At 43.5% G+C, this 12,830-nt stretch overlaps 1 protein-coding gene across 9 annotated transcripts; it reads right to left on the bottom strand.

Moving 5' to 3' along the window:
* Positions 1-2,119: 2,119 nt before the first annotated feature.
* ODC1 (ornithine decarboxylase 1) lies at positions 2,120-12,441 on the bottom strand. Of its 9 annotated transcripts, none has more exons than XM_085576301.1 (11): positions 12,111-12,441; positions 8,724-8,872; positions 8,384-8,557; positions 8,046-8,218; positions 7,647-7,781; positions 7,411-7,492; positions 6,998-7,081; positions 5,562-5,724; positions 5,361-5,473; positions 4,876-5,090; positions 2,120-2,596 (listed from the first exon to the last, which is right to left on the bottom strand). In XM_085576301.1, exons 2-11 carry the CDS (start codon positions 8,823-8,825, stop codon positions 2,455-2,457), a joined length of 1,383 nt encoding a protein of 460 aa, XP_085432427.1. In that variant the 5' UTR covers positions 8,826-8,872; positions 12,111-12,441; the 3' UTR covers positions 2,120-2,454. The 9 variants fall into 9 exon arrangements, with proteins under 9 accessions (XP_085432427.1, XP_021381088.3, XP_021381083.3 ...); XM_021525413.4 differs by having other exon boundaries at positions 8,724-8,869; XM_021525408.3 differs by lacking the exon at positions 12,111-12,441 and adding an exon at positions 11,677-11,854.
* Positions 12,442-12,830: the final 389 nt, after the last annotated feature.

Here is a 12,830-nt window from a genome sequence, read left to right as displayed (position 1 = left end):
AGATTCCGTAGAAGCCAGGAAGGTGTGAGATGAAGTATCCCAAAGTCCAGAACGTGTTCAGCATAACCTGAGAAAGTTAAGTCTTGCTTAAAGACACACCAGCATTACTGTAAACACTTACTACTTCCAGAAAGTACTAAAAGTCCCTTGGCAAAATCCATTGGGGTTTTTTAATACAGAACCTGCTTCAGATTAGCCTTTTTAAACACTTGACACACTTGTTAGACATGGCTTGGAGAGCATCAGCCAGGTCTATGACATATCTGCCATAGGAGAGAAAGGTAAAGAACTACAGTCAGCTACTCCATCCCTTTTGGTGGAACATCAGATTGAGCAAAATGCTGGTTAGCACATTTCTACAGTTCTGGCCTCCAGCAGAAACGTACATTTTGCATTTTTGAGACAAAACCCAGTGAAATGGCTAAAACAACCAAGTTAAATGCAGATAAAGAAATTTAACTGGCAGCCTGCCAACTTCTTCTCAGTGAAGCTCACTAACTAGTTTCCATAAGTGATTGCCTTCAAACTACCTGCTGGAGATGGTCTCCAAGTATGGAGATGGGCTGCAAGTAGAGGGAGGCAGATTGTGCCACTTGCCCAGCAAGACTGCACATATCACATAAGGTCTCACTACAACTCAACTCCCTTCTGACTCAAAACAGCCCCAACCTTCAAATAGGCACTTTGAAAAAGTAGTTACATCTCCTTTAGACAACTGCAGCACCTCAGAGTGTATTTTCTGCCTACCTGTTCAAATGCACTTAGCTCTCACAGAGCAAGATGTGGAATTGTTACAGTATTAACATTTAGTTACCATTTCCTACCTCTGTTTACATGTAAGAATCACTACATTTCCAGTTGAATTTGGAGAAGCTAACGGAAACCCTGGTTTGGATGCAGTGAGTTTCTATGAGATCAAGCCTATGGCACCACTACGTGTATGTACTGGAGTCTACCATATACATAGGCATAAAGGCAAGTGCTATTTTAATTACAAGCTTGAAGCTCGGAATAAAGCAAATAAAGAAAGTCACTTGGGATGCTTCAAGAGACTCTGGAATGAGGTACCGTAAATCTTGTTTACCTTACTAATTCAGCTAATGGAGTTTCTGCTGGAAGCACAGAATGGAGGTTAAACATTGCCTTTCAGAGCTGCTTGTACGCAGCTAAAAACCAGATTTATTTCTCTTCTTGCTAAAGTCAGTGTTTCTATCAGCAGCACCAACCTTTGGACAACCTTTCAAATTTTAACACTTATTCCAAGTTAGCTTAAGCTTTAAGTATTTACTTGATACATTAAGATCTTTCTCTTTTCACATCGGGCATTTGCTATGGTATGCTTCTGGCAAATACATCAAAACCAGCTCTAGGACCAAATAGTTTATCCTTCTAATTTTAGTGCAGAAAGTGGCAGCAAACTAACACAGGTTAAACATAAGTCAGAATGCTCTGCTTCAATAAGCAGACTATTTTATCACCAACAGCCCCTGTATTAGATGACACTAGGCAGTAAATACTAGGAGCTATCACATTTAATCCAAAGGCAGAAGGGTAACACACCTTTTAAGAGTTCTAATCGTATTGCACATACAAAAGATGTCAAGTTCCATTTCTTATCTCTTTTATACTAAAGCCCTAGGCAACACAGGCCAGAGAGCCTGTCAGCCAGTTTCAGCTTCCTGGGTTTTCCTGTAACATATTTTAGTTCTCACATACATAACAAGCAATGTGCCACTTGTGGAGCCTGTGCTGTATTCTCTCATTAATGACTAGTATGTTTATAAACAGCCACCAGTGCTGGCCACAGGAAACAGCACTGCAATGAACCTGCAATGTGCAACTTGGTACACACATGTTCAGTAGTGAAAAACAAATCTGAATTCACACAGTATTAAATTTGTTGATAGTCAACCTTCTTCTAACCACATATGAAAAACAACAATTCAGTTTCCCTACCCATTTGAGGGGGTTTCCTTCACTTCAGCTGGGAGGGCAAGGGTAGGGGAGATCCGTTTATTAGTAAGTTCTGGGCTTGCAGCATGTGGTTTGGCCTCATATATGCTGTAAGAGCCATCCATGACACATTTATTTTCTACAGATTAATGAAACACAGGACCAGTTATTTCAATATACTTTATTTTAAAACAGGTAGGTCACAAAGCACTAAGCTTAGCCCATTCTGCCATACACAAGCTACAAATACTTGTTTGACAGTTGAGGGTCAGTCTTTAGTAGCATACATGAAAAGTGAATAAAAATCCATATAAAACAATATTGAAATAGTTTCCATAGGAACACAGATAATTGTGACCCATCTCCTAGTCATTTTTCTTGCATTTATGCCAAACCTAAATGTTAAAAAAACACTTAAAAATTCTACCAACAATTAAGTTAACAGTCCCCCAAATGCCCTAAATTCAATGCCTAACCTTGCACTTAGTTACTAAATATTACCTATACATTAATACTAGCTGAAGCACAAGTTGCTGGATATTCAATTCCACTTTCCCAGGCACAAGAGACTGGCAGACTAGCAACATCCTGCTCTTCCACCTCAGCTAGGAACCCTTGCTCCTTGATCTGCTGCATTAGTTGCCTAGAAAGAAAAAAAAAAAAAGTGAGTCAAAAACTGTTTCACTAAATCTACCTAAAAATGTGAGGTACATTTTTTTTAAAATGCGAGTGAGTAGGAAATGAATTCTTTATGCATCACCTGCAATCCTGATATTATTAAAAAAACCTAAAAATAATGAAAGCAGAATCCATGCAGGTCACTTGTGGCTGGCTAGGCTTAGGGTAAGTGCCCATACCAAGCTGATTTTACCATTTCTGTATAGGATTAAGATTTGCAAAGATGCACCTATACAGCTACATCTGTATACCTCATGCTATACAGATTTACTAACTTAGTGCTCAATAGTTTACAATTTCAGATGTGAAAATCCCTGACAACTTGACTGTCACTTATCCCACACCCTCACATTACTGGGTAATTTGAATCAAGGAAAAGTATGGATAACAGACTAGAATTATAAAGGAGTTGACCAGACCAGTAAGAACCAAGCAATTCCTTCCATACTCAGACAGGAGTTGTACTAAAACACAACCTCATAAGAAATTCAGTTGACTGAGTTTTTGGACTTAGTTCATAGACTCATAGAAAGGTTTGGATGCAGCCCAGGACACGTTTGGCTTTCTGGGCTGCAAGGGCACATGGCTGGATCATGTCCAGCCTCCCACCCACAGCATCCCTCAAGTCCTTCTCAGCAGGGTTCCTCTGGATCTGCTCATCCTCCAGCTTGGATTCATACCAGGAGTTGCCCCCATCCAGGTACAGCACTTAGAACTTTGTCTTGTTAAACTTCATGGGATTCCCATGGTCCCCCTTCTCAAACCTGTCCTAGTCCCTCACGTGGCATCCCATCCCAGAGGGGTGGCAACAGCAACACTCAGCTTGGTGTCATCTTATAGTTCTAGTTATCTTAGGTATGCAAGGCAAACAGTTGTGCCATTGCATGGCTCCTCATGTATTCCTGGATTTTACTTACACAAATGTAATCATCTTGCCCTTTATCTTACATAGTTTCTAGTCACAAATTTAGTTGTTCACCTTCAGAATTTGTAGATAACATTCCACAAGACTTTTGCCTGTCCTAGAAAGATCTGCATTATCTCACTGATGCATGCCTCTCAGTTAAGGGCCAGCCTTTATCACAGAATTCTCTTGCCAAAACAGAAAACACAAATAGGCCTGAAAGAGGGCTGTGCTGTGGCCTTGGATTACAGTTATGTTTACATAATTAAGCTCAGCATGCCTCAGACCAAGTATTAAATTTCAACAGCAACCTAGTATCGCATTGAAAAAGCAAATTATTCTCCCACAGAGCAATTTTTCGTTCAATTAGACAGTTTTGGAGTGTTAAAGGAAGTCTAAAGCTTCAAGTGTTTTGAAAAATGCTTAAATCAACTGGAGGTTTCACTAAGAGAAAGAAGAAATACAAACCCTGCTCATACTAGCAGAGTTAGTAGAAGAATAGAAGAAGCTTCCTCTTACTTTATGTCAGGAATTCCCTTGAACTTAAAGATTTTCAATATATTCAAAAACAACCTAATGGCAGAGCTAATCATGCTTTAGGCTAACACATCTGCCCAAAAATCCTCTGCCAGTTCAGCAGGCAGATCAGACACCAGTAGAGAGGTAAGGGCTTCCTTTTACAGAAGGAGAAATCCATTAACCTGTCTTGCACTGTCTTTAAACTGCTGTTTAAGTAACACTTTCACAGTATTCTTGCACTTAAAAGGTAGTCCTGCTTTCTTTACTTACCTGCTTAATAACTTCCATTGGAGATCTAGCACTCTGCACTGAGCACTGAGCCAGAGCTCAACCTAAACCAAGGAATAGCTCTCAAACAAACATAGAGATCACACTGTGAAGCAACACTGATGAATATCCCTGCATCTTGCAGTCAGGATTTAATAAGCTACTAATTTAGAAGACAACATATTATAACTGTGATTGACTGGTCTCTGATTACAAGTCACAGAAGCTAAATGTAAAGAATTCATAATGATTCTGTATGTTGTACAATAGTGAAAATAGCTAGAATCCAGATAAGTGAAGTCTCCTAACATTACCCCTTTAAAAGCATCTCTCCTATAAGTGTGTACAACAGAGAAAAGTAATTAGTAGCATCAGCATTTTTTTAACCACACAACAAAAACCTTCAGAGGCACTGCCTTCTTCCACACCAGGAGGTTTTACAAGAGCTGTGGCACCAAAACTACCCTTGCCTGTTAAGGGGTAGCCAACTGATACAAGCTGTTTATCACAGTGATCTCAGAAGTACTGAGGCTCAAGATACTTAAGTTACTAACCATGCTGGTCTTGACATCACATAGTGTATTGTTGGCCTCTGGAATCCATTGAAAGTAGAAGCTGCTGCAACAGTATAGGCACCCATGTTTTCAAACAGGATCCAGTCACCAACTTGCAGCTCTGGCATATTAAACCGCTCAACAATCCGATCTAAGCCATCACAGGTTGGTCCCCAAATGCTGCAGGAGTAGCAGCTGTCATCTGGCTTAGGCCGCTAAAGAAGAGAGTGGAGTTTAATTATTTGACTATCAAAACAGAGCTTCCAGAAGTAATATCATGGTGTAACATTCCCCTTCTGAAGAAAAGGAAGAGCTGCTTGCAGGTTCTTCACCTATGGCTTTAACTTAATTCCACTGTATTCTTCATAAGTTACCAGAGTCTGGCAACATGAAAGGAGCGGTGAACTGAGAAGTGACTGCTGTGACAAGGATTCTCCTACACCCATGATATGTGACTGGTATGTGGTATTTCTGAACAGGCATACCTTTTGCAGGACTGGCTTAACATGTGCATGATCATACAAGATGCAGTTGAATGATCCATAGACCCCATCATTCACATAGTACATAAGAGTTTTGTCATTGGCATCATCTTCATCTGGAAGAAGTCGAGACACCAGTGAGAAAAAGTCTTGGAAAGACACACACAGTTAGCTAGATCTAAGTCTAGGTCTTGATTTACATACCATCAGAACCTGTTTGCTCCTTTAACATGATTTTCTTTGCAATGATGTTGACTGCCAGTGTGAATGCTGATGCAACATAGTATCTTCCTGGCTCTGCAATAATATTTATTCCAGAATCTGAAGGGAAGTATTTATCCAGTGCTGGGTTGATTACACTTGTGATCTAGGGAAAAAATCAGATGCCAGTATTAATATTTCAGCAGCTACTCAGGTGCTAGCTTAGAAGTCTGAGAAGACCCTCAAATTCAAAATTATATACTAGTGAAACATGTAACCTCTATTAACATCCATTGTAATTTCTTTTGACTGCTTTTGCTTTTTCTCATTCAAAATCTTGTTTGCAATTAAATGTACTATATACTAAATACAATGCAACAAAAGTAGATGCCACTTGCAGCTTAAAGTTTAAGTAACAAAACAAGTCATGTTTGAGGCTGAAGGAAATCACCCCTCCTAGGCTCATTAAACCGTCATTAATGCCCTGCAAGTCTCCAGACTCCAAATTTGATTTGTAGTCCACTTACAGTGCTGCTACTTATGCACTATTCCACAGCTTACTAAATCCTAAAGATGTCATCTCATGGGATATAAGCATACAGAGAGTTTTACTATCATAGCTGCAATTCAGTTGCCTTTATGAACAGTGATTTCCAGGTTCTGAAGCTGCCTCCAACCACAACATGACTATCACGCCGTGGAGCCCAATGACATAATTTGCTTTTGATGCCTCACATCTTAGTGCACATACTGAACTAAGAGAAGCCAGACTTCCTTAGGAGGTACCAAAAGGGCTACAATGTTAGCTCACACTATTATAAGAAAACTTTTTATGTAACCCACTGTATCCTTGTGCTAATATGTAACATCTAACACCTCCCTGGGTTAGAAGGCAAGGTGCTCTGACAATACTGCTTTAAGTGGAAGTCCCATCAATATGCAGCCCCCTTGTCTCTTCCAACAGCAGAGCTATTACTGAGGTAAAGCAGACTGGAAAACACTGAACAACTTAAAAACTATCCAAAAGCTAGACCTCGATCAGATCCAATGCTGATCTCATATGCTGCCACCCCCTAAGGACAGTATGGGTTCAGGACTACCCTTTCACCCTATTTGGGAGCAGTACCCATCTATTCAGTCTGAAATACAGCAACAACTGGAAGAAGTCTGTGCCAGTAAGAATCAATCCTGTAATTAAAACAATTTTTTCTTTGTTGAGACTTCTGCATGTTTGTACAGTTATTTACCTATGTATCTACTGAACTAATCTAATTTCTAGTTTTCAGATTAATTCCTCTTTCCCTCTTAGTTACATTTCTGACCAAGCACATGCATTTTTGCAAAATGTGTCTGCATACAAACAGAAAAAGCAAGAATTTATTTAATCCAGATCAACACTCAAAGACTCCACAACTGAGAACCTCTCAGCAAAGCTGTACCTCTTCAAATTTAAGCTTGACATCTTCAGAGCCAGGGAAACCACCACCAATATCAAGCAGATACATATTGAAGCCAAGTTCAGCCTAAAATGAGATGAACAACAACACTGTCAAGAAAAGTTTATAATTTACGTCAGTTTATAATTTATCATATTGGCTTAAAAAGTAATGTGAAGTCATTTCATTAAGACTTGAAACAGAGCAAACACATGTTCGAGTAACAGTAATTTGAGTCTGAGCTGCCAATTTTAGTATTGCCAAGCTGGTCAAAGTAAGTGACTAGGACCTATAAAACACCTACAACATCAAGTCAGTGACTTTGCTAGCTTTTAACCCCATAACAATTGTACACTTCATTCAGTTTTGCCACAACAGTTGAGCCATAGTCCCAGAGAAAGTAGAACTAGACTTACTCCCATATCAAACACACAACGGGCATCAGAAATGGCTTGAACAAAGGTCTCTGGGTCTGTACATCCACTTCCAACGTGGAAACTACAGAAAGATACAAAATATCAGTTGCTATTTGGCACATTAGTCAAGAAGTTTTGTATAAACTCCTGTCATCACATGCAAAGGCATCTCTATTGTCAGGTAGACCATTTAAAGGAAACTTATTTAGTACTATATTTTGATACCGTCAGCTCACCTAACTCCAACAATGGCAAGGTCAAGTTCTTTTGCACGCTCCAGAAGAAGCCTGCTAGTCTTAAGTGTAGCTCCAAATTTAACACTCAGACGACAGACTGCTTTGGAGTCATCGGTGGTAATGCGCAAGACTAACCTAGAAACAGGAAAAAATGAGGAGTTAAGTTTCAGTATAACAGGCAGGTATGATCTCAGAATGAGACGGAGCTTAAAGCTCTGTGTATCTCTTCCTAAAGCGCCAGGAAACTCTACAAGGTTACATTTCATTGGTTAAAAGTAGGTTTATTATTTCAGTTTTGCAGACTACCTTAAACTAATGAAGAACAAGTTCCAGATAAAGCAGGTATTTCTGTATCTTGGGAACCCATGGAAGAATTATAGAACAATTACCATTACTTACTTGGCTTTTGGATGGGCCCTTGCAACTTTCATTAGTTCTACTTCACTATCAAATGTCATCATCTGCACACCACTGCTGGCAGCATGTTTGATTTGTGATACTTGTTTGCAGGGATTTGCATATATTATTCGCTCAGGAGGCACACCAATGCTCTGTACCAGCTGTATTTCAGTCTGAAGAGAGAACAGATTACATTGCAGAAGACACTTCTAGATAGATGATCAATGTCATCAGAACAACAAAAGCAACACCACTTGGTTTTGCTTAATTTTATACAAGCATCTTGTAAGGCTGAACAGATACCAACATCACAGATCAGAAGATAGTTGAGATCTCACCTTACTGGCACAATCAAATCCTGCCCCAAGAACAGCAAGTGTCTTCACAACAGCTTTGCTGTCGTTGCATTTTACAGCATAGAAGGGGGTCACCCGAGGAAGAGCTTTATGCCACCGCACGTGCTTCTTCACAATGTCCCCGAGGTCAGCAACATAGAAGGCATCTTTATCATCCTAGAGCAAACACACATCTTAACATTACAAACAACAGATAACAGGATAAGCCTAGAGGTCAGCATTTTAGGGGGCTGTCTTGTGGATCATTTGCAAGGACAACTTGTTCTATTAGTTTCTATGTCTGCAGCATCATGAAATGTAGTGGTTTTCCCCTCATACTTACAGAAGATGACACTTCATTTATTTTTTGGTCAAGGATATCCTTGGCAGTAAAGCCTTCATCAAGGAAGGTCAACTCAAATTCTTCTTTGCTGAAGTTACTCATGACTACTAAGACTTCAGGTTTATGTGAAAGGACTTGGGTATGAACTGCTGGGATAAAAAAAAAAGTTAATTACTTAATTTGAATTCATATAGTTTACATTCAACACTTCACTTAGATTTATATAGTCATTATACAACCACTACTGGTGCTCATATAATTTAAAATTATACAGCTCCTACAGTGATCACTAATAGGTGCATAGATTAGACACTTGCATAATGACAGAACAGATGTAATCAGAACCAAGGAGGCAGGCCAAAATAATCTTTCTAGGTGGAAGGCAAATTCTCCTCTATTCAACAATTCTATGATGTTCTGAATCTGCTCAAAGAAAAAAAAATCAAATAAATACTGTCAGTTATTAGTGTGGCTCCCTGGAAGTTTCTGCTCTTTTTTCCTTCACCTCCACATCAGAGCTATTAATATTATGGCTAGTGTCTACTTATGACTTTTTTTTAACAACTCCTAAGCACTATTTTAGCTCACCAGTTTCAGAAGAAAGGGTTTACTTGTTATTGCCAACAGAATGCAAGACTTTAATGACTTCTGAGTAGTGCCAACTCTCATTAGATCCAAGCCAGGTAAATATCTGCATTCTCAATACAGTTCAGATTATGCATAAAGCAGACATGAGAACAGGGTTTTCCTTGAAGTTGCTTTGTTGGACATTAGAGTTTCCCTATTCTACCCATGACCTCCAAGCTACAAGCGAACCTCAGCTGTCATGAGTGGCAGACACACACTTTGAGATTAGTCCGTAACTCTCACCTGCACACAAAGCCTTAACAGGGATCCCAATTAGTACTTTAGAACAAAATCTTACAGCAGTCCATCACAAATCTTCATTGCTAACAGAAATATACCTGCCAAGTAGAAAGTCCCTTGAGGACTAGAACTAAAGAGCAAAAGCACACTCCTCTGCCATCCATGACTCATGAAGTCCATGGACCACCCTTTCACTGGGTAGTCCAAATACAGAACAACAGCATTCTCCATCAAGCTGTTAAGCAGAGTGCATGCTACTTTTCAAAGACCTCAGCATTGCAAGTCACTCGTTGGGAAGATACGGTTTCATGTAACGGGTCCAGCCCTCTTCCTTCTCTCAGCAATTTTTACACTCAAACTAGTCATACAGACTAGGACTGAGAATTATGCAAACTCTGAATTACTCACTAATATTATGCTATCATTTCCTTTCTTTCTAAAAGTCTGGCTACAAACCAATTGAAAAAGGATGTTTTATAGCTGCTACAGATTAACAAGTTTCTAAAAGCAACAGAATCATTAATTCCATACATGCGTATAACAACATTCATTGAATTTTTTTGAATAACTTTGAAACATCAGCAGTTATACTTAATTTCAACCTTCAAAAACATATGGCAACAAGAACTACTTTGTACATTTTGATAATTTCTCACTTATCAGACACAAATCAAATTTGAGATTCAAACTAGATTAAGCTTTGCTTCTAATAAACCCAGCAATCCATTGAACCTCATTCTCCTTCTGCCCTCATTCACGTGCAGTGATAATTCTGCCACAAGCTGGATTAAAGTCTTCTCTTTAAAGCCTCTTTGAAAGGACCACGAGAAATAGCAAATTAAACACTTCTCAGGAAGGTGCTTGTTACTAAGAAGTTGCATCTCATCACAGACTTGCAGCTTTGCAGAAAGCAGTTCAGGGACTTCAGCTGTGATTAAGAGATGTGAACACCATCAGGAAGAATTTAGTTTAACATCCCCTCTGCAGAGAACTGCATGAACAGCATTTTTAACATGTAAAAGGGAAATTACTATTACTAGCCACAACAGATTTTGTTAAGAAGTTCTTGCAAGCTTTCCATCTCCACCTCATTGCCCAGTTTTAACTACAGTGTAATTACACAGCACTCAGACAGAACACGATCATGTAGATGCAAACTGTAGCCTCCCAAAGATATTTCTATTTGGACTGTGTGCAAAGTGTCTGCAGCTCTCCAGAAGAAAGGCAATTTATGCTCATTTAGAATTTGTTCTCCAGAACATTCCCCTATTTAGCAGCTGTACTTAGAGCTGAGTCACGCCTGCAGGCTCCGTACTCAAACAGCCAAGCTGCGTCTCGAAAAGGTGCCCGAGGCGCCCCTGACTCCGGGGCCTGCAGAGCGCTGCGGTGCGCACGGACGGGGCCGCTGCCCTGCGCCCACCGACGCCTTCTCCCTGCAAAGCCACCCGCTCCCGCAGCGGAGCCTGACACTGCGGCTTCCCGAGGAGACGCCTGTCAGCTACAGCTACCTTCACTACAGCTCACATCACCCTGCGGCGGGGAGCAGCGCTCCGCGGGAGAAGGGCTCCGTCCCCATCCCTCGGGGTATTCAAGGCCAGGTCGGATGGGGCTCTGAGCAGCCGGGTCTAGTGCAAGTTGTCCCTGCCATAAGCAGAGTTAGAACTAATAGTCTTTAAGGTCCCTTCCAACCCAAACTACCCTGAGAGTCCGATCCGCTCCCGACCCAAGCCAGTGCCCGCCGGGTATGCAGGGGGACAGCGCCCCGGAGCCGCTCGGCCCAAGAGCGAGCCCGGCCACCTCACGCCCGGTTCCTGCCACGCACCTGCCTTTCCCCACCCCGGAAACAGCCCGGCGGCCACGGCGGGGCCGTCCCTTCCCCCGCTGCCGGAAAGCGCCGCCAATGCTCCCCAGGCGAGCCGGGGAGCCGATCTGGCCCTTACGGCCGCCCGCAGCCGGGGATTCCCCGTGCCCGGCGGCAGCAGCGGCGCCCGGGCCGCGCCGCTCGCCCGCGCCCCGCAGACACGTGGCTCCGCGCCGCCGCTTCCGCCGCCCGCCCGCTCCCGGCACATCCCGCCGCCCGCCTCACCTCGCAGCGGTGCCGGAGCTGCTGTCAAGCCTCCGCGGCAGCCGATCCCCTCGCTCCGAGCCGCCTCCCCCTCCTCCTGCGAGCCGGGCGCGGTGCGCGGAGCCGGGCGGCAGCGCCGGACCGGCTGAGGAGGAAGGAGCGGGGCTGGCGGGGCGAGCGGGGCGCCGCGGCTGACAAAGCTTCGCCACGGCCGCCCCGCTCGTATTTATAGCGCCGCGGCGTCGCTGTGGCAACGCACCAGCTCAAACCAGCCGCGATCGGCTGGGACCGGGCGCGCTCCCACCGCCGCTATTGTGACGTGCGGCCGAACATGCGCACGGCGCCGTGCGCCCCCCGCCCGCCCCGCCCGGCTCGGCCCGGCCCGGCCCGGCCCCTGCCGGGCTGTGTCCCTCCCGGGGCCCTTCCCCCGTGGGGCAGCCCGGGACGCGATCCACCTGCGGGGTGATGTGCGCGACCCCAGCCTTGCCGGCGGCCAGCAGGTGCATGGCCCGCGCCGTCCCCGCCGCCGGTTCGGTTCTCCCGGGTCGGTACTCCCGGGTCGGTACCGCAGCCGTAGCGTGAAAAAGCGGCTGCAGGAGGCCGGAGGTTTGCGGCTTAAGCGATGCCTTTGGCAGATGGTGGAGGAAAGCGCTGCTGAGCCAGGGGTCCCGGAGTGTGTCACGCTCGGCGTGTCGGTGGGGCGGCAGAGCCATCCAGTTTGTGCGGCTCTCGCAGCCCCTGGGCTGTCCGCAGCGATGCTGCCGCTGCCTGCATCTCTGACCACCGAGGGTGTTACACAAAGCACTTCCCGTAACACTGGCCAGTTTTTCCACCCTCTCTTGTTCTGACACTGGTAGCTGTATTCACTGTAAGGTTATTTTGTATTAATAGTTTGGTTTAGAAATGGAAGGTGTAAAGTATCAATTGATCCTTTCAATCCATTTTTGGTTTAGCCCTGAACGACCGTGCTTTCTGCCCTTGTCAGGACAGACAATTTCTGCCCCTCTCCCCCTCTCCTTAAAATGTTCTTAAAATGTTCAAGCATCACCCCATGGTAGATGGACTAAGTCCTTGCCCTATGGACTGAGTTCCTGCCCTGTCAATATTTGTGGGAAGATGGAGCTGCCCTTGCCATGCTGAAAAAGTGATTTTTGCACCCAGCCACCTCTGGAGAA

This window comes from Lonchura striata, chromosome 3, assembly GCF_050655825.1.
Source record: "Lonchura striata isolate lonStrDom1 chromosome 3, ASM5065582v1, whole genome shotgun sequence".
Classification (NCBI taxonomy): Eukaryota; Metazoa; Chordata; class Aves; order Passeriformes; family Estrildidae; genus Lonchura; species Lonchura striata.
The sequence above is the reverse complement of the archived record's forward strand: the minus strand, read 5'-3'. Positions and strand labels throughout refer to the sequence as shown.